Source organism: Toxorhynchites rutilus, chromosome 3 (assembly GCF_029784135.1).
Source record: "Toxorhynchites rutilus septentrionalis strain SRP chromosome 3, ASM2978413v1, whole genome shotgun sequence".
In the NCBI taxonomy this organism is placed as follows: Eukaryota; Metazoa; Arthropoda; class Insecta; order Diptera; family Culicidae; genus Toxorhynchites; species Toxorhynchites rutilus.
The window spans coordinates 103,689,456-103,711,852 of NC_073746.1; the positions used below are offsets into that span (position 1 = coordinate 103,689,456).

At 37.8% G+C, this 22,397-nt stretch overlaps 1 protein-coding gene across 6 annotated transcripts in view; it reads left to right on the forward strand.

Annotated features, from left to right (window-relative positions):
- Window positions 1–22,397, forward strand: part of LOC129773409 (protein PALS2) — a 146,335-nt gene that overhangs the window by 107,383 nt on the left and 16,555 nt on the right. For 5 of the 6 annotated variants that reach the window (XM_055777007.1, XM_055777008.1, XM_055777011.1 and 2 more), the window contains exon 4: window positions 20,512–21,177. In XM_055777007.1, coding sequence (XP_055632982.1) covers window positions 20,512–21,177 — 666 coding nt within the window. The remainder of the gene's footprint in view (window positions 1–20,511; window positions 21,178–22,397) is intronic. The other variant, XM_055777009.1, reaches the window with a different exon arrangement.

Genomic DNA, 22,397 nt, shown 5'->3' on the forward strand with positions numbered 1-22,397 from the left:
AATGTTTTTCATGGAAAATCGCTACGTAGAAGCTCATAAAAAATCGAAAAAATGGAATGTTCAAAAACGGCTATGTAAGGCTTTAGATAATTCATTTATATATGCCGATAACAAAATTCAGCCAAATCGATCGAGTAGATTCTGATATATCGATACTACCAGTTGAAGAAACATGGTTTCGAGAAAAACGCGTTTCAAAATTTGTGACTTCATACTTTCGGCTGTAACTTTTCAATGAAATAAAATATCGAAAAATCCTTGTAGGACATTTCTGAGGGTTTAAGCTTCCCAAAAATGCAAAAAACCAAAATTCGATTTTTTCGATTTTCCAGACGGGAGTTCCCCCTTAAACACGAGCATTCCTTTGTGTTTATTTATGTTGTTCTAAATATTCAAGCACGACATTCGGAAAAAATCAGGTAATCATTTCCTCTGTGGTTATTCTCTATTATCATAGTAAAGTAGTAAAGCTATGATGGAATTAGTTCACCTTTGTATACGATTACGGCCCACAAATGCTTTTTCAAAACTATCACAAGCATCATGCACGACTTCGATAGACATTTCGTCCCATATTTTCTCCAAACGATATTTAATAGTGTCCAAAGTTTAATTTACTTAACCTCCCTAGCATATATCTCCCAATACCAAAATCTAATGGATTCAAATTGGTAGATGGCGCTGGCAAGTCAGAGGTGCTGATGAAATAAGGTAAATTTCCCTTATACCATTTCTGAACAATCAATGCTTTGTGCACCAGCGTTTGATGATAGCCAATTCAATCTACATTTGCGTGTGATGCAGAAATACACAAGCGCTCTCCACCAGACGACATGACAATTGACGTTTTGTATGGTATCATTCACAACACGACGCATTATCGACCATCCGAAGTGATGTTAACCGCTCGCTGGCAGGAGAAAGACTGGTTGATTCAAAATTGAAATGCTCTGGCTTACGCTCTGGCCGTGTGACCAAGTTCCCACCGGCCGGAGCTTAAATTGTAATATTTCTTTCCTGCACAGCGTATGTTCAAATGTGGCATTGTTTATTCTCTGCGTTTGCATTTCAAGCGACAGATTTACGTCTGAATGATTCGTTGTATTCGCAGTTACTCCTTATTTGACAGAACAAATGTATGGGGGAATTGTTATCTGTTTTCAATTATTCACAGACTAGAGTATTGCATATCAAATAAAGCCTAGAGATTTTGATAGTATGTTATGTATGACAACCTGATAGTATGGTTTGTATGACAACCATTCAAATCAGTTCGCAGTGAAAATAGTTTTCAACGTTAAAACTATTTCATAAAAACGTGTTTTCTAATTTGACACCCTTACTAAAAGATGGAACATCTTTCGTTTCTGATTGTAGTCTCTCGTTTTTGAGGTCCAAAGCCAAACAAATATTGTTAACCGTTGGAATTGATATTTTGATATGAATATGAGAAACTTGACATTTGTCGGTTTTGTAGAAAAGTAATAACCCATCCATTTCTTGTCCTGGTCCGCTAAAAACATGTAATTACAAATGCAAGTTGAGTTGAGTTGTATGCAGATTTCTGCTTGTGAAATAGTGAGCGGCAAGTAACATAAAAAAAGTATTCCTATGTTATTTGTTAAATTGTTTAATTATTACTATTTGTATTTATGCTACAAAAATTACTGGATGAATTACTAGGACTATTTGCATTGTCCGGGTTTTTAGATGAGGAAGCCATAATTCTCAGGAGAACCTCAAAATACTTATATTCGAAGTAATCTTCGTTTGATTTTACAAATTTTGTCATCCTCTCAGGCATATTGTGGATTCCTTGAAAGAACATCATGCTGTTTGTTTCGAGGGAAACCTCCCCATTTTCGACATCTTCATTCGGCGAAGTGCAGCCCTACATTTATCTGCATGTACATGTATCATTGAATCGTAAAGATGATAATCAGACGAGAACAGATCTAGAAAATAGGGCGAGTGCGACTACGATTCCCAGTTGATTCGTTATCGGTCGGTTCTTCCGATTTTAGTAACACATGGTACATCATACCTTCCTGGTTTCACTATACACAGAGCATTGTGCTTTGGCTGAAACGGTTTGGATTTGCATTTGTCCGTCTTCACCAGGTGAATGCCATAATTTCTCGGGTTGAGGGTTCTTAAAATAAATCTATCTTTTGAATTGCCAAAACCATTTTTCACACGTTATCACTGCTGGAGAATGTTCACCATAAGCTTCCGTAAGCAAACGATGTGCTTCGACCGCTTTTTTCTGCAAATGAAGAACAAAAGTACTCTACATAAGCATACTTATGTTTATGTAGAGTAGTTTTGGGATAATGTTACAATCAGTAACAGAGTTCTGGGACCGATACCAGGTGTCTTGGCCAGATTCCAGAACAGAAAAATTGGATTGAAACCATCTCGAATTCTGTATGGAACTTTTCACTGTTGTTCGAGCATTTTCAAACATTTTCTATGCTTGGTCAAAGAAAATCCGTTCTTGATGGCCTGCGTTGCTCTTTCCAGCTCCTCCTTTTCCAACGTTGTCTGCCCATCCTTTCTTTTGTAATTCAGCGGCATCTGGAAACAATTAGACCAAAGAAAAGTCTCAAACCGGTAGGACCAATTCACCCCACAGATACATGTCCATGTCACCCCGCACAACATGCAAAAATTAAAATGCAATAAATTTCATTCATTGTTATCAAACATACAGTTTCGCTGCATCAAAACTCTTCTGTAGGTGAACAGAACTTTACTGCACAAAACACGAAAAGTTTGTTTAATCAGCGGGAAAAACTTTAAAACCACGATCGGAAAACTTATATTTTTTGAAATCAAAGTGCTTGCTATGTTCATGCTACCGTTCCCTCCACCTGTTAAATTTTACCATTTTTCTACGTTAGGTACATACGGCTCAACAATAGAAGGAGATGACATTATAAAAAATCCAAGTTGGGCCGTACTTTTTGAGATAAAGGATTGGTCCAAATCACCCCCTATGTCCAAATCCCCCCATCTTAACCTACTCACTTGTATTACACTAAATGATTAAACAAAGAGATGATCGAAGACTGTTGATCGCATATACGACCTGTACCAAACATCGCTCACCATTTTCGAAGCCTGCACACAAGTTTGAACCGCATATATCGACCCGTTCTACTATAGCGAAAACCACTGCACAGCCAAGTGCAGAGCGATAAATGATACAAGAAAAATTACGTCGTCATTCGGTATCCATTTGCAGAAAGCAGGGAATGGGAAAAGTGCTAAAACTAGTTTTTGGTTTCTCACTGGAGCGGTGTTGCTAGCAAAACTATGCGGTCTATATGAATATGAAGGGAAACAAAAACCGAAAATCATACATGATTCCGCGTGAGGATGTAATTTTAGCTGCTTCGATATTAAGCATTTTGAGTGGTTTAATATCAAAATTCAATTCGCTGATGGTTATATTTCGGTTTGTGAGTTAACAGAGAAGCGATATTAGATATGTACGGAAAAGCAAAATTCATTTTTGAGTGGAAAAGTTGAAATTTTTAAAATAATTATATTGGTGGGGTAAAACGGACAGTTGCCAGTGGGAGTGAGATGGACTGTTAAAAGTATGTTTAATCTATTCCAAAGGTATCCCCTGCTTCTAAAAATGGAAATAAAATCGAAAAATGTGGACTGTTTAGAAGCTGACTGGAACCAAAAGCAAAATAGTTGAGGGTCTGTCCGTTTATACTGCTGAAAAGCACGATATCACTTCTAGGTGTATTAATTCGATTTTTTCATCATTTAACGGACATTCGTGATGAGTTCAGAACTTGGTTGAATAAAATTATTCCTCTTGCGATCGATAAACCTCTACGCTTCATATATTATAAACCTGTCCATATTACCCCCACTACATGTCCATTATACCCGCATCGAAAAATATGTTGTACTTTTCGGTCTGTTTTAATTTTAGTAAAAAACATTGAAAAACTCTTTTTTGTAAAATATTTGGCCAATTAGGTAGAAAAACAGTATATTGAATTGCGAGAAACTGCATCAAAGTTTTGGGAAACATGAGTTTCCAAAGATATAATTGAAGTACTTCTTAACATGTCCGTTTTACCCCCACCTCCCCTACATGTCTCATTGGAGCAAAAAGGTGATAACCTGAGGGGGCCAGGTCTGGGGAATAGTGTTGCTGTGATAACGTTTCTCAGTTAAGGGCTTTTATTGCGTCCTGAAAGACATTAGCGGTTTCTTCAAAGAAAAGTCTCAATTAATCATGTATTGTTTTTCGGCCGAAACGATTTGGCTTTGCAGAGGATGGGCCGGCTTCACTCGGGGAAATTCATGATTTTTGCGCGCAGGTATCTCGAACGTGATAGCAAGCAAACGATGTGTCTCGACTTTTTTTTTCTTCAAACGAAAAAACAAAAGTAGCGAGTGCCGCAAATGCTCTTTATTCGGAACGAAACTCGAAATTTTTATTGCGCTGAACAAGCAAGGTACTTGGTTTTGCAGAATGGCTCTTATTCAGTTTTGAAATTCAATTTTAAATGAAAAAATCATATATGTCAAATCGAAACAATGCATACAAACCAGCTAGCCACATCTAAAACATCAACCGGACAATTTCAACTGCACACCCAGAGATGCCAACCTTCCGGATCTTTCAGGATTCCCCAGACTTCTTGGTTTGTTCCCTGATATCCTTACAAACACTCAATTTTGCAATTTTGATTTTCCAGAACTGATCCTGATTCCTAGTGATTTTTTAAAATTATTTGCTTTATCAGAATGAAAATTATCCTCTAAAAAGATACTGGGATCCATAAAAGTTTTCCTGGTTCGAAAGGCGAACTGTCATAAGAGCTCTCCGGTCCATACATTTATAATTACAGTGCTAAATAATTTCGTGGAGCCCGAATATGTGACAAATTTGATAGACAATATCGAAATTTTTTTTGAGGAACAATATTGCCTTGTATGATTTGCATATACGAGTAGCCAATAGTCAATATATTTTTTTTACATTTGCTCGTCAAATTCAAAGTATCAACTTAAATTGTGGAACTACAGTAAATACATTATAGATGGGCGAGCGCTCCCGATCATTCCAGCCGGTTCGTCAGAAAAAGCGAGCGATCCACGGTTCTTTAAAAATGAGCCGCGGCTCTCAAATGAACGGCTTTTGAATGAACCTCGGTTCAAAAAGAACTGCGGTTCATTAAAGAACCGTGTTTCTTTTAAGAGCCGGCTTATTGGTAAAGAACCGTGGATCGTACGCTTGTTCTGGCGAACCGTGGACTGCGGCAGTGCGGAAGAAATATATAAGAAATATATGTTTCCCATGTTGCTTTTTGAGCGGTTTGATTTAGCGCCAAAACCGTCAAAATTTACAAACATACAAAAATTTTGGCGGATAACATATTTTCTCGAAACTCCATAAATATGGCTATCTAATGAAAGGACTTGACTAGTCGGACACAGTTATTTATGTAAAATGAAAATACAAGATGGCGGCCGTTACAAAATGGCTGACAACAAACTTCGTCAAAACCCCATCAATATAGGTGTCAAATGAAAGGACTTAACTAGTAGAACACAGTTATTTATGAAAAATGCAAATGCAAAATGCAAAATCCAAAATGGCCGCCACCACAAAATGGTGAAATATGATTTTTTATCAAAGCCCCATCAATATGGGTATCTAATGAAAGGACTTGATTAGTAGAACACAGTTATGGCGACCGTTACAAAATGGCAGACTGCATTTCTTCTGAAAACCCCATCATATGGATATCAGATGAAAGGGCTTGACTAGTAGAGCACAGTTATTTATGATAAATCCAACTCCAAACTTGCCAATTACTTTTTTTATGCAACTCCCACATATGGGTATCGAATGAAATGATTTGACTAATATAATACAGTTAATCATGAAAACATTCCATTCGAAACAGTTTAAAAATGTTTGGGATATAAAACGGGGAGAAAACTGTGTCGTTATCGAAAACTGCTATACTCTCTCGACTGATAATTCGACATGATCAACATCATATAGATCAAGGGAAATCAGTTCTATCGGTGATTAGAAAAAGCTCTGTAATGAATTGATTTCGGAGCTGATAAAGCCTAACCAATACTGCTAGATCCTCGCTTTAAGCAGAAAGGTATTGGGGATAACAGAAAGTACAACTATGCACACCAGTCGTTAATAAGGACGCTAAAAATGACATCTATAGAATACACGCCTACGAACCTACCACAAATCGTTGGTGATGAAGCGCGGTCATCTGTATGGGAGGAGTTTGATGCATTGGTTGGCAATCATCGATCCTCACATGGTCCAAAAGCTGCTGCAATATCTATTGTAGATAAATATTTAGCGGAACCACATTTGCTGAGAATAAGCGACCATTTGCTTTGGTGGAATGAGAGGAAATCTATCTCTCCGCGGCTCTACCAAATTTTTTTAAAATATTATGTATTCCGGCGACATGTGAGCTAGTTTTTCCGAAAGCAGGACAAGTTAGCAGTGAAAGATGTAGTAGATTTTCATCAGATAACATTGAAAGGATAATGTTTATAATTAAAAAAAGTAAAGAAGATTATTGTGATGAAAATATATCAGAGAAAACCTTCAGTAAAGTAATTTTTTTTCCTATTCTCTGCGCTGATTATTATTTTAAACCTTATTTTTTACGTCTTCCATTCTTTACACATACAAATAAACCAGTTCTTGAAAAGAACTGTCGAGCCGCTCAAATGAGCCGGCTCTTTTCATTGAGCGCATGGCTCAGAGCCGCTCACTGAAATGAACCGTTTTGCCCATCTCTAAAACACATATATAATCGATACAAATAGTATCAGAATTCAACAACTGCAACAATTCATCCACTACTGATATGCTTCCCTCATTTGATGTGTTTTTGATTTCTCAGCAGATCACTGCAGTGATGCAGGTTTTCGGGAAAATTAAATAATAGATCAAAAGATCTCTGGAAAGTTCTCTCAATGGCAATAACTTCAACTATATGCCAGCTTAAAAAATGCGAGAAAACAACAATTTTTTGGAACGATAGGATTTTGAAGCTGCATGAAAGATAGCGAAATATTGTAGAACACAATAATAAGAATGTAGAATGAAATGGAATATACAGTGATACAAATTCGTAATCGTACTCCACCATGCAGATCTCTTTTCCCTTCATTTGAGGTTTTGGAACATTCTATTTAGGTAAAGTCATAGTGTCATATGAGAGTTGAAAGGTTTGCTACCTGTTTTCAAAATAATGGTTTTTATTTCGCTAAGAATAGCGAATGTATGTGCGAATATACGTAAATTGACTCAAACTCATATTCGTACTCTGAAATGCAGTTGAAATTTCAACTCGATTTACAAAGCGTTGATCGATTTCAGAATTCCATCCTTAGCATGGTATCCATTGTTCATTGCAACTATCTTTAGCTGTGTTTAGCCGTTATCTACGAGTTTTTTTGTGCATTAGGAAGAAATATTCATCCATTTTTTGACCAAGTGGTTTTTAAAATCGTTATTTTTAGAAAATTGATGGTTTCTAAATTTCCTACACAGGTTACTTCCATGGTTTTTTAACTGGGATTGGTGCCGAGAAATTGTGGAGGAGTATCACTAACTTTTTTTTTTTTACTTCATTTAATACTATGAATTTATCTAAACAGAATGTTCCGAAACCTTGTTTTCGACTTTCAAAAGGAGGGAAAAGAGATCTGCATGGTGGAGTACGATTACGAGTTTGTATCACTGTATGTACAAAAGTCTGCCTATAAAAATGATGTTTTCGTTTTCCCAAAAATCCATACGAACTTTCCGGACAATCCAATATGAGCTATCCTGATTTCTACCTGATTTTTATTTCTATTCCATTCTTCCTGATTTTTGTAAATAATGGTTGGCAACCATGTACACATCTGTTATAACATGATTATTTTGTTTTATATGAAGTTCGATTCTCTGCAACTTTTTCTCAGACACAATTCTAATACAATCAACAGTTTTCATGATATTTTTTTTAATGAATACAGGTATGCAAACACATACGCCTTATTGAAAAATTAGTCTTGAGTCTTAATCGTCAAAAGACCTATGGTTAGAAACGTTCAAATGCGAATATTCTTATGTTCATTACAAATTTAATTCATCTGGTTCCCCATCATCAGAAGCTATTCTTTCATAATAATTTCCATGAACATCAACTTGTAAGTTACGCTCATGACACCATGACTTTGAAAAAACTTGTTTTCGCTCTGGACTGGAATTCACGTTCCGACGTAATTCTAACGCTATTATGAAACTTTCATTTTGCTGCAAAACAATTGACGCTTGTGATAATACTAAAACGGACAACATGCACTTTGCAAAGTACACCGGCAAAGGTATCACATTGCTACCGTGCTAAACCTAATCGCGCGTGCCTTATTCCCCAATGATTAGCGGTGGGAGCCGGTTCGGTCGTCAATTAGAACCATTCTTTGATGTATGTACACTGTACACTGGAGGGGCCCTCTCGGAATGAACGGGTATGCAAAGTGACCGTAAGTCTTCACCGACAACATCACACACCTGTTTCGGCAAACTATTTCCGCTGGTTGGTCTAGAACTAGCAGGTCTAGTGTGTTGTTAGTCACGTGACGTCAATTGCTGCGGGACATTTGCGGGTATTTGCGTCATGTTCGCCTTTAGCCGAGAATGCAGTTCAGTCAGTCAGGTACTCAGCAAAAGGGGTTTGAATGGTCGCCACCACGGCAACCAACGCCCATAACAGAGATTCTGAAAGCGAGCGCATAGATTACGTGTTGTGTGTCTCTCCCCGTAGAATGGTGGTGGGCAGTAGCAAATCATCGGTAATGGCACGGCTAGTGGTGTGTTGGTAAAGTGGGAAATTCAAATGAGAGGTTTGTTTTGCTTTGATTTTAGTTTTCCATTAACTACTTTCTTCGCTAGGGGTTACACGGCTGAGCTCACGGCCGTGGGAGCAAGAATGCATAAATTTTGAATGAACAGACCTATTCTGTGGCCGGCCACCCGGTTCGGAATGCAGGTAGGGGAAACGCAGAGGTGAATGACATTTTGATTGGGTATTGAAACAGTTTCGTGTACCGTTACATGAAATTTATCTTGGATTTTGGAGTTTTGACCGGATGGCAACTCAGAGTGAATGAAATTTCGGAATTTGTTGTTTTGTGGATTTATCATTTATTAACAATTGGATTGGAAGAGAATCGTTCTGCAGAGAGTGTACTAAAGGGTGTGTCACATCAAATTGCATCACGGAAAAAACGCTGTAGAAATTTAATTTTTAGGAATTATATCTTCAGCTTTCGCTTATAATCAGATAAGAGTGTATAGATTACGTTGGCCATGCTTCACTGTCAATTTTTCGTAAATTTGGAAAAATGCCGTCGAACGAAAAAGAGCGTCGTGAATTAATCCTGTGCACTCATTTCGAGAATCCGGAGTTGTCACATCGGGACATCGGTAAGATGCTGGGAATCGTCCAATCCACGGTCAGCAGAGTACTGAAACGATACTTCGAGAACCTAACCATCGACCGGAAGGTGAAGAACGACAAAAATGGATGCTCCGTCAGTGAAAAAGATCACAAGCGCGTATTTAAGCAGTTTAGACGTGATCCGAGAAGTTCGGTCCGGGATGTCGCCAATAAGCTGAATTTGTCAAGTTCATTCGTCCAGCGGACAATGCAGCGGGAGGGCCTGCGTACATACAAGGTTCAGAAGGCTCCTAACCGCGACGAAAGGCAAAACATGGTGGGGAAGACGCGAGCCCGGAAGCTGTACACCGAAATACTGACGAAGCCGCATTGCCTGGTAATGGACGACGAAACCTACGTCAAAGCGGACTTTCGTCAGCTGCCGGGCCTGTTTTTCTTCTCCGCAGAGGACAAATTCAGCGTTCCGGAGGAGATTCGCAAGCAGAAACTATCCAAGTTTGCCAAAAAGTACATGGTGTGGCAAGCGATCTACTCTTGCGGAAAGCGGAGCGCCCCCTTCGTGATGACCGGCACGGTAAACGGGTAGGTTTACCTTAAGGAGTGCCTACAGAAGCGCTTACTACCACTATTGAAGCAGCACGAGGGCCCGACCATCTTCTGGCCGGATCTCGCTTCGTGCCACTATTCAAAGGACGTGTTGGAGTGGTACGAAGCCAACGGGGTCACCTTCGTGCCAAAGGAAATGAACCCGCCCAACGCGCCGGAGCTTCGCCCAATAGAGAAATATTGGGCGATTATGAAGCAGACCCTCCGGAAAAACCCAAAAGTTGTCAAATCGGAGGCGGACTTCAAGAGAAAATGGACTTCTGTTCAAAAAAAAAAACTACAACCTGACGTTGTACAGAACCTTTTGAAGGGGTAAAGAGGAAGGTGTAAGCATACGGGCTTGGGCTCGAAGTATGAATAAAAAGAAAATGCCAAAAGTTGTTTAATAGTTTTTATTTTACTGTCTAACATTTTCAAAAGGATCGGTCTACTACAGCGTTTTTTTTCGTGATGCAATTTGATGTGACACACCCTTTAGTAATTGAGTTTTTCTATAGTTTAGAAACATACTGTATAAGACGACTTCAGGTAAAAAATAATGTTTTGACTGCTTAAAATAATTTTATCTTGATAGCAACAATTAAAGTTGGTTGAATGCAAATAGCCGTTACATGATCCATCAAAAGATAACATTTATTCATTTTGTTTTAATATCGAAGAAGTTTTGTAGCAATGAAAATTTGGAAGCTTCTAGCAAGCAAGCTTAAAGCAATTAGAGCCCTTCTCCAAAATTTTCACCTTGAATTCTTTTTTTGTCTACTCTCGAGTAAGATTATTAAAAAAGGTACAACACGTTGTGGACAAACGATAAATTTTGGTCCACTCAGAAAAGGCCGAAAAGGTCAGTGCTGATGTGTGTAAAAGGCCCTAAAATAGTACCGATTAGCTCGGTAGTGGTGCCATAGATTTAAATTAATGGCGTCAAAATGGGACGAAAGGTTCTCGATGGGGCTATCATCTATCATTATGTGATGTTGTTGGAAAAAGGTAGAACACATTTTGGTACCAGAGGAAGTAGAATAATGGACGTCGTCCCCGATGTTACCGAAAAATTGGCGAGTTATAGCTAATACAAGGACATCAATTGGTTTGTAAAATAAAAAAAATGGAAGGTTCTCGATACATTAATGTGGGATTTTCACTCCATGACCTCAGCTCCGTTGATTTCAGCTTGAAACATTCCAACCCGAAAAAGCAATTACTCTATCGTTCTTATATCAATACTGGCGGTTACCATTTATCTTTATGCAACGGTAGATAGGTAAACAACATGTGAAACAAACTGGAATTATTCTGCCAACTATCAATTGTTTTAACATGCCTGTTCAAATTCCCCTTGAAGAAATTGTTCTCCAATCATGCACACCTGTCCCCTAACGCATCGTTTCCGTTTTCTGAGCGCATGCGAGCGCATGAGTCGCACCTGGGGATTCCTTCCCTCAATTCTGCCGTCGGTGTGGAAACGTTTACTGACCTACATAGTTCCTAGTAATGGATAAATAGAATCGTCATAAAACTAAGTAGGAACGAATGACGCCTTCACGTGCAACGTGGCGGATTAGTTATGCTCGATTGGTCGGCAGTATAACACGTTCCTCGACTGTTCATCGCAAGAGATTAAAAGATAACACAAGTTTTTGCGAATTGTGAGTATTTAGAGTATTCCCCCAAGTTATTTTTTTAAAGTTCATCTTCTCCTACATCTAATTTCGAACCAATGTCAAATCAGTCGGAACGGTGAAATAGCTCCGCGCCCGTTCGAATCCATTCGGGTGTAGATTGAAACGAAACAGTGCGGGAAAGCCAAAGAAAATCTCGTGTTTTGACTAGACAGTGAAAAGGGCATCTAAGTTCACGACGGAGCGAATTGCTTTCTGCATTCACACAGAGCGGCAATAGCAGTGAACGTTATTTTCCAGCGAGCGAAGATATTTATTTTCACTTTCAAATGGCCATAGGAAGGAAGCGTCGCGGTTGTCGATAGGGTGGTGCGATCTGTTCCGTATATAAATGGAACAGATTTGTTTTAAAGATTTTTTGGTCCTATAATCAGATATAACTATCTGCATTAAAATGGAGTCCCAATTAGACTGTGAGTTTCTTAGATACAGAAAGTTACACTATTTTGAACAAAACATTTGCAACTGTCTATAAATAATTATAAAGAGTGTCAGTTTACTAAAGTATCAATCTTCTAAAATTGGAACTAAACCATGCACTGTCGTTGACGGTTGACGGTAATTCGTAACACACGATCGCATGGGAAATAATCATCTAATCAGCTAATCAAAGTTTTGTTAACAAGCAACATTTTGTGTTGATCAAAACAAGTGCTACTTCATCTTTTTTCAATTTTTTTTTTAATCTAAGTACTGAAAAATCAATGTGAAAGGTTTTGTTGTGCAACTTAAAAGTTGTATTCTGCGTGCTCCTAATAATTTAATTTCAAAATATGAGTTGAAAACAAGAAGCGATTAATATTTCTCATTTATATAACATCTAGCATTCGGATATCACCAGACAGCCTTCCATTGGGATTAAAAAAAGAAAAAATTATGAATGATTATGGGCCCGGAATGTGACCAAAAGTGATTTGCGAAAAATATGCCAAATTTTGTTCAGAAAAAGGAAAGTGGACCACTGAGCTGATAAACCACGCTCTACTCATTCCAGAGACAATCCTATGATTGTGAGATGCATCCAGAAGAAACCCTCAAAAGCACCTTTTAAGGTACAGCAAGAGTTATAGCTATCGGTGTAGGTTCGAACAATCAATCAGTGTTTTGATTTCTCTGAGATGAATTTATTTGTCGTGTATGTTAACCAATCGACGCTGGGAGACGCATGTTACTGTCAAAAGAATATTAAACATAATGTGATGGGCAGGGGTTCTTTTCCGCAAACGGCGTTGGTTCGAATTTATCGAATCGTAGAAATTCTGGACGTTTTTCTTGTGTAATAACATCTTCATAGAGCAATTCCATCCCAAATAAGCCGGCTGCTGATTCTCCGATTTAATTGAAACTTGATAATCATGATGGAAACTACCTAAAATCACAATTTTCATTATCATATGACCAATTTAAATTATGACTGATTTTTTAAAAGGACGTAATTAAAATCATTGATCTTGATTTTAAAAAATCGTAACTAAAAATTCAGAAGTCTGATTAAAATATTATATTCGACAAAGTTGTTGTAAAATAAATGAACCATTTAGGAAAAATCGTATTTCATATATAGTGTTGAAAATTTTTCTCAAAAATTAAATTTAATAATAAAAGTTATATCTTAAAATACCCTCCCTCCGACCCTTTTTTTTTTGCATATTTTTAATAGAGATTTAACAAAGTTTGACGTGCAGTGGTGCCCTGATAAACGCACCAAAATTGAGATATTAATTTTTGAAAATTTTTGAAATTTCAATACCATTGAAGTCGTAACCATATAAGAAAAGTAACATCAAAAATGAAATGCGGTGAAAATTGATGAAAAGCTATATACAACGTTTTATCCTATGACTAACTGTTCTCGAGATTTAATATAGTTGAAATCATGTACGTGAAATATTATTAGGTGTACCGGTCAGTTTTTTCGATTTTACAACAGATGGCGTAACTTGATTATTATTCCAGTGAATCAAATTTCCAGACATTCGTTGGAAAGCTACTGTCGTTGCACGTCTTTTTCAGTTCATGTCAAAAAGTTTAAGCGTAAACAACATAGTTTTTGCCACTTCGAATATGTCGAATTTCGTATCAACGAGTGTTTTTGCGGGGAGTGTTACTTCATTACTTCAATATGAAGAAAAAAGATGCGGAAAGTCATCGCATTTTGGTGGAAGAAAGGGTTTTTTTTGCATCGAACCGTTACTGGCGATGAAAAGTGGGTCCATTACGACAATCCTAAACGTCGGGCAACGTATGGATACCCCGGCATTGCATCAACATCGACGGCTGCGCGGAATATTCCACGGCTAGAAGGTTGTGCTATCTATTTGATGAGACCAGCGGGGTGTGGTGTACTATGAGCTGCTAAAACCGAATAAAATCATTACGGGGGCCTCTACCAATGACAATAGATGCATTTGAGCCGTGCACTGAAAGAAAAACGACCACAATACGAGCAAAGACACGATAAAGTTATTTTGCAGCACGACAATGCTCGGCCGCATGTCGCTAAACCGATCAGAACATACTTGGAAACGCTGAAATGGGAGTTCACATCCCACCCGCCGTGTTCTCCAGACATTGCTCCGTCCGATTACTAACTTTTTCAATCGATGCAACATGGCCTGGTTGACCAGCACTTCTCCAATTTTGATGAAGTCAAAAATTGGATCGATTCGTGGTTAGCCGACAAGCTGGCCGATTATTTCCACAAAGGGATCCGTGAATTTCCAGAAAGATGGGAAAAAGTTGTGACTAGCGACGGGCAATGCCTTGTATATTAAATTTGTAACCATTTTTGTAGAATAAAGCATTAGTTTTTGAAAAAAACCAAGAAACTTACCAGTAATCCTATTAAAAAATGCATAATGCTGTTGGACATTAAGACTATAGTTCCGACATCGTATAGAAATTTCACTAACATTATTTTCACTACAAAAAAATGTTATATCTCGAGAACAGTTATTCCTAGGATAAAAAGCTATACATAGTGTTTCGTATAGAATCACTATGTAGAATGTAGATTTCACTTTTTATGTCACTTTTCCTAATAGTTACGATTCCACAAAGCATTCAAAAATATACATCTCCATTTTGGTGAGCACCACTGTACGTCAAATTTTGTTAAATTGGAAGGGTTTTCTAATAGAAATAGGTGTTTCGAGATATAAATGTTTTTAATATGAAATTGATTTTCTGAGTACGATCTTTTAGGAGTACATTTGAAATGATATTTTTCCTAAATGGTTAATTTATTTTTTAACAACATTGTCAAACATCATATTCTAATTGGACATCTGATTTTCGATTTTTTGAAAAAAAGTTCAATGTTTCTGCATACGTCCTTATGAAAAGTCAGTCGTAATTAAAATTGGTCATATGATAATGGAAATTATGGTTTTGGGTAGCTTCCATCATTTGTACCAAATTTCAATAAAATCGAAAAGGGTCGCGTCAAAATTGGCTGATTTGAGGTGGAATTGCTCCATAGAGTGGAGTATGCTGATAAGATGATTTTCAATGCGATAATAATTTAAAGCCCGCCGCTAAGGTGATCGAACAGTGGTTCAATGATATAAAATCACGTTAATGAACGGCCCACTTCACTCTCCGAATCTCAATCAGATTGGGAACCTATGGGAGATCGTTGATCGCAGAATAGAACGTAATGGTTTCCGCATTAAGGATCAATTGTTCGTACGAATTCCCAAGTCCTGGGCTTCGATTGCTCAAAACATCATTGACAAACTAATCCAGTCCAGCCCTGAAGATACAAGTAATTAAACAGTTATCAAAAATAAAGGATTCGCTGCAAAATATTGAAATATTGTTTCAGATCGAAAATCAAGAAATGCCATTATAATACCAAGTGGAAGAATCGCCCATAAATATGAGGTTGACGGCATGCGTATTTCATAAGGCAAATTGTCGTGAACTGTAATACAAAACAAACCTTGCTTTTTATTAAAAAATAATTAAATAAATTCAGGTAAAAGCAACACGAATCGATGAACATATTTTCTGAAGTGTTTCAATCATCTAAATGTACCAATCGGCGTCATTGTTTACGTCTGTGAAATGTCCATTAATTACAAATTCATACATGTATCGATACGCGTCGGTAGGTTCCAGATCTAAATTAATTCAACTTTATTGAATAATTCCGTTATCCAGATTGAGATCCAAAATGAAAACTGGACGTGAAACATTTATTTTAATAAGTTTAAGAAATGTGAGCTTTATTTCTTTCCGTTTCAACTAGGACAGTCCTTGTTTTGATGATATGAAACTTAATATTCCAGGGTTTAGATGTCCTAATTCACATAACATTGAGAAAAAGGCCAGTGCTCCCCCATTTTAGGGTACATATTTGTTTGAAAACTTACAAGAAACATTTATTCAAAATAATTTATACTCCAAAAACTATTTCTGTATTGTTTATTTTTAACTCTAGGACAAAAAATATACGTAAAATATATGAGATTTGTTTTTGAGTTTTAGATTACATTAGCATCATTTTCTTAGTTCAAAAACAAAATCCAGATGTCTCACTGATCGTTTACGTTTTGCGTTAGATCGCCAATATAGAAATCAAAAACCCAGTCTTACGTCAAAATTGTTGAAGCTTTTCATTGTTAGATTCAACGAGAGTCACTGTGTCAATGCTGAAATAAGATGCTTCAAATGATGGACAATCCCAATGTTTGATTTTTATAAGTACTTTGACTACTTTTATTGATTGTTTTAATGTGTTCTGTACAATTTATACTGTAAATTTTTACGCAACTTCAGTCTTTCTCCATCCAATTACATATACACTGCGTTTCACAACTATAGAGCCACTCATTTTTTCTGAGTTTCCAGAGATATGTAAGAAGTCAAATGAATTGAAGTATATAGTGTAAGACATAACAACTATTTTCATTTGAAAAACTGGCCGTTTGAACTTTATTTTTGTGTTTAGATGCGAAACATTCAAAAAACAAAAATTCCAGTGTTTCATAACTATAGAACCAGATAGGAAAACTGTCACTCCTTTACAAAATTAACGTCAATTTCACATAAATTACAATAAGTTCCTAATTCGTAGGTCATCTTTAGTTCTCAATCAGTTTAAATAACCCATTCGGGGTGGGTTTGACCAAGCTGCACCATGTTGTAGTGTGTATCTCGTTCTACGCAGAAGATACAGCTCGTTACAGCTCTTCAAATCACTCATATTGCTTGTAAGCTGCATCTACTATTCGTACGATCACTCCTTATAAGTTCTTGATTGAGTTTTGTTATGGTAGATAAACTGACCAGTCCAGAGTCTGAAGCCTCTATTCAATAAACCAAATGAAGATAGTTGTTATGTCCTACACTATAAACTTCAATTCATCCGACTTTTTACATATCTCTGAAAACTCTGAAAAAATTAGTGGTTCTATAGTTGTAAAACGCAGTGTAGGTAGTTAGAAGATATAACTAAGTAAGATTAGTATAGCTTGGCAGTATGGAATTAAAAAGCTAGACCCGTTATTCCATCAAAAGAAAAAAATCGAGGAGTGGTATTCGAGACACGACTGCTTAGGACGTAGGACTACGTAATCTTTTTTTTTAAATTTGTTGATTTTTCATTTCGGATATTATTTGCGAATACGACACAAGTTCATATATAACTCTTTGGTAAAAAGTTCCGGGATCCTGAAAAGGTTTAATGGCTTGCGTGGTTTTGTAGAATCATTTCTAAAAGCAACGATTCTTTCTTACCAATGCACGCATTGCACTGGGTATTTAACGAGAGGCATATTCCGTTCATCGCCATTCAACAAGCACACAGACGTACACAGTTGCAGAGATAAAAATGAAACATGAAACGCGAGAATGACCGTTTATGAAAAATCGATTCTCGATTCTCGGTCAAAACCGTCAACAGAGCTGTATTGCATCAGAACAGAGTCGATGCGCACGAGAGCAAATACGAATGGCGACTAAAAGTATCGAAGGTGTGCTATTCACATGTACAGCTAGCGTTCACAGCTCGAGGTGAAACATAAAACACAAAACGAGCAAAATATGCGACCTTTAATATTTCGAGCGCAGAAAGATTCTGAGAATTTTCCTCAGAGGAAATATTCTCTTTTCGCTATCCCCCTTCGTTTTTTCTATTCTTCTTCTTCTTTTCCTTTATTTACGGAGGCATTACATCCAACGATTCATTCGTCTCCAACTGTTCCCATTCTGGCGGCTGCATAAGTTGCTCGTTATTGACAGCTCTGTTCGGGAAAGTACTCAAATGGACAGAACAAATGTATGGGGAAATGGAAATGCTTTCATTTTTTATCAATTTAAACCATATACAGACTATGGGATTGTAATGTATAATATATCACACCAGTCTTAGAAAATTTCCGATTCGATTGGTATGCAAATCGTTAAAATCCATTCGCGGCAAAACTAATTATTAACTTTAACTTTATTTCATAAAAACGTGACCTGTTTTCTGATTTGTCACCCTTAATGTAAGACGTAGTCCTACGTCAAAAAGAAGGTTAATATTAAACTGAATTCAACACTTGAAGATGGAACCACCCTAGTATCGGAAGCCAATGAGATGGCTTAACGGTAATTAGATAAGCCTTAAATCTCAACGCGGGTGAAAGCAATGCAAGAGAACCTCTTACCAACAGAGAAAGAGGTGTGAACAGGCCATCGTTTGGTGCACCTGTGGGGGGCACACCAAAGCGAGGAAGAAAATATTATTAGTTTTTTTTTTATTGTGGCTCGATTACTCTGTGCATACATTTTTACGACTTCTGCGGTAGGTGTGAAACGAGATTTTTTTTCCGTTTGTCTTGATGTGTTTATTTGATATTCCAAAGTAAATGTTGTCTAGAAGGAAGAGGTGTAGAGCATTCATCCCAAAGGATTCGTTGTGGGAGTTTATGAGCTTTGAGAAGTAGACTAAAGGATCTTAATGAAAATAAACGGTCGGAAGGAAGATTAGGGCTAATCGATTTACGGTGTTTAAAGTGGGATCCCAGGTGTTTGCACCGAACATTGTTTTTATGACTGCAAGCCAAATCGGGTAACAGTAAATTGATTCCGAAATAATATTGTTTGTTTCTCTTTTTTCTCACTGTGGGAACCGCTCAGCGTTAATTTAAAAACTAGTCTCGCTTATCTAAAGTGAAACTTTTCTAATTTTCCGATCGGATCTAACTTAATAGCGTGCGAAATAGCTGTGGAAAAGTTTCGATTTTAACTTTTCCCATCGTGACGTGCATATGGTGTATTACGCCGAAGCTATAGAGCACTGGAAACTTGCGGATACTTTACTGAGTAGGGAGTGAGATAAAAGCTAAACGTGCGGATAAATGCCACTGAGCACGCAATCGGCATTGTGGAGATTAAATGGTAATTCTTCTAATTAAAATTTTGCTGTGTGGAGCTGTGTTCCATGAATGGATTGCGTGTTTGAATTGAATTTCTTTTTGATCAAGAGTACAATAAGAATAACAATTTTCCATTTTGTTGAAACTCGTGCAGTTGATGTTAGAACCTTTTTTTCCTCCAGGTTTATTGAAGTAATAAATTTCTTTTCCCCAACCTTATATGAATTCTTTCCTGGTCCAATATGACCATACCTATAGAAATCGCAAAGGAACAGTCGTCGCGCGACACGTTTTGAATGATTTTTCATTTCTTTGGTCAATTTCTTTAAATTAAAGCTTCTCTGCCGATGAAATCTCATCATGGTTCATCATGTATCAATTTATTGATGATATATGTCTATGGGTATTCCGAAGAAACGCTCACTGCCGAAAATTTCACCCGAATCTATTACACCTGTTTCGGTCATCTACTATTAGATTGTACTTTTACAAACACCAGAACAATGGCATCCATTAACTGTATCCAACAAGAGGCTTATACCCGAGCTGCGCGATTTTGAAGGCATGACTCATCGTCGCGTTATTTGCGATATTGGTATTCCTCCAGCTTCCAGCGATTCCATCGACTCGACCAAGCTGTACAGCTGCAATGGGTTGTAGTGAAACTGTGTTACAATCGTTCGGAGCAAAAATAAAAACAACAACACATGAAGTGACTGAAAAATAAGTGTGTCACTGCGAACCAAATCGATTGCAACATTCGTACGCTTGGTAATGCCTCCAAGCGCTCCGTATTCAGTTCGTAAATAATTGAACATAATGGGAATGGTTGCGCCGTGTGTCGCTATGCGGTGCAACCCGTTAACACTTTCGACGCCCCGTCACCCACATATGGGTGACACTTTCCTCGTTCAAATTGAATAGGATTTTTCGAAGGAATTTGATAGAATAGGCACCCAAATGTAATTATAGGATATGAAGAAAAATATAACAAATAAAAACATAACCATTATATTATATAGTTTATACTATACTTTTTATTAATTTATAGTACGGATGGTTTGTACTGTAGTTTTTTGCAAGACCCCTAGAATATGACTTTGGCATGTGTTATTGTCATCAATTCGTTTTCAATTGAAAACAAACATTGCTAGATCATGTAAAAGTTATCTACAAACTTAGTTTGATCTTCATTTAATAATTTATTCGCAAGTTGGGCCCTGCAAGAAACTCAAAAACGTCGCGTTGGGCGACGAACGTGTTAAAATGACCGATCAATGTTAAACTGTTCAAACGCGTCGCGCTGCGACACCTTGACCCATCCCGTTATTCTCGTTTAACCTTCTAATTCGCGTGTTTTTATTTCCTAACTTCTTTTTTCAGATCCAAGACAAATTAGAGGAAGTCTCGCCCCCGCTCAAACCAGTCCGGCTGAACAACGTCTCTCTGCTGCGGGAAGTGGTCGATCGGTGTACGTTGTCGCGGAACCCAAATGCTCGGGAACTAGCGCGAATATTTCGCTATCCCCACTTCCGTGCCCTGATCCACTCCCACGACGAGGTCGGCGAGATAACGCTAGCGAAGCTGAGTAATCCTCCCAGCGAACGAAGTGACGGTAAAACACCTGCGTCTCCCGGTGGCAGCAGCGGATCGGAGCTAGACGGATCGCTGACAAACTCAGTGACCACGGCCGGGAACGGAATGCCTGGGGAGACCATCAAAATGGTTGGGATTCGGCGGAATCCCAACGAACCGCTCGGTCTGACGGTTGAGGTCGACGAACACAACCAGCTGATGGTGGCCCGAATCATTGCCGGCGGGATGATCGACCGGCAGGGACTGCTGCATCCGGGCGATGTCATATTGGAAGTGAATGGCGTACCGGTGGCCACGCCCGAAGATCTACAGACCGAGATATCTCGGGCGAAGGAATCCGTGACGCTGAAGATTGGACCCAGTCTGGAGGAGGAGATGAAATCCGCCCGGATTGTGATGGCCGGTGGACAGGTAAAAAGTGGGAAAAATTTAGAGACGGGGAAGAAATTGACGGTAAGTTGTGTGGTTTTTATTCTTGTTTTGTTTTATTTTCCTGTGTAGCTTAGTTTGCGCTTAGTTAGATACCATTGTTTGTAAGAATATTGTTTTTGGTTTTGTTGAAGTGTGAATTTAGTTTCCGAAGGGTTTGGTTTGTTGTGTTGTTTTTAGGCGTGGAATGGTTACGCTGCTCAGATAGTGGAAAAACGAATAGCCAAAATTCATTTTATTCCATTAGGAATATTTTCATCGGCAACAAACATGCTGCGTCTGTTTCCTAATTTTGCAACTAGGTAGCACTGATATATACTAAGCGCAGACGTATCTATCGAAAACATTTGCCGAATGAGTAATCAAGTTACGGTAACTTGACCCTCCCTGATTTCAACGAAATTTCCAACATGTCTTCAGTGAAGAAGATAATGGTTGAGCAATTTCACGCTAAATTAATCGCCCACTGGCCTGACCCTCTGCGATTGTTTAAAAACTTTGTACATAAGGTGGCAACTATCCAGAACTTCAATTTTCATTATTATGACACCAATTTTAATTGGGACTGTTTTCTTAATGGTGTATCCAAAATCTTTTAGCTTTCTTCAACAGTCATCACTAAAAATTCAATTACCTGATTCAAATATACTACTCCATAAAATTTCTTGGATGACCGTTGGAAAAATTACTAAATAAAACAAAGTCACAGAAGGGTTGTGTCCGAGACACGACCGCATAGTTGACATAGGATTCCGTTGGGCTATCTGTTGATTTTGGATGTGTTGGAAAAATTACATCGGTAAACCTTTTGATAACCACCAGTGTGTACCGAGTGATGATGATAGAAGGATGGTAAATAGTCGTTGGATGGTGCGTATCCGATATAAGATGCCGAAGTGGAACGAGGTATGATGAAAACCGCCCTCTGTGATCCTAGACGAGATGCCTCCTGTGTTATGTATGGATGAAATAAAGAAAAAAAAACTCATCAATGTAATATAAGAATATTACCAATACCGAATATAATTATCAATTTTTCTCATTAGTAAAAACTTCTTACTTTAATATAGAGAAAACATATTTGAAATGGAGAAGGTAAAATTCTTTTAGAATTTTTACTTTCTGAGTGTTTATTCAACCCAAAGCGAATTTTAATTGGACTAACAACACCTATACTATACTATGTGTAGAGCATATGAGAAATCACTTTTCTAATTTTTCTCGCCGTATAAATTTTCCTTGGG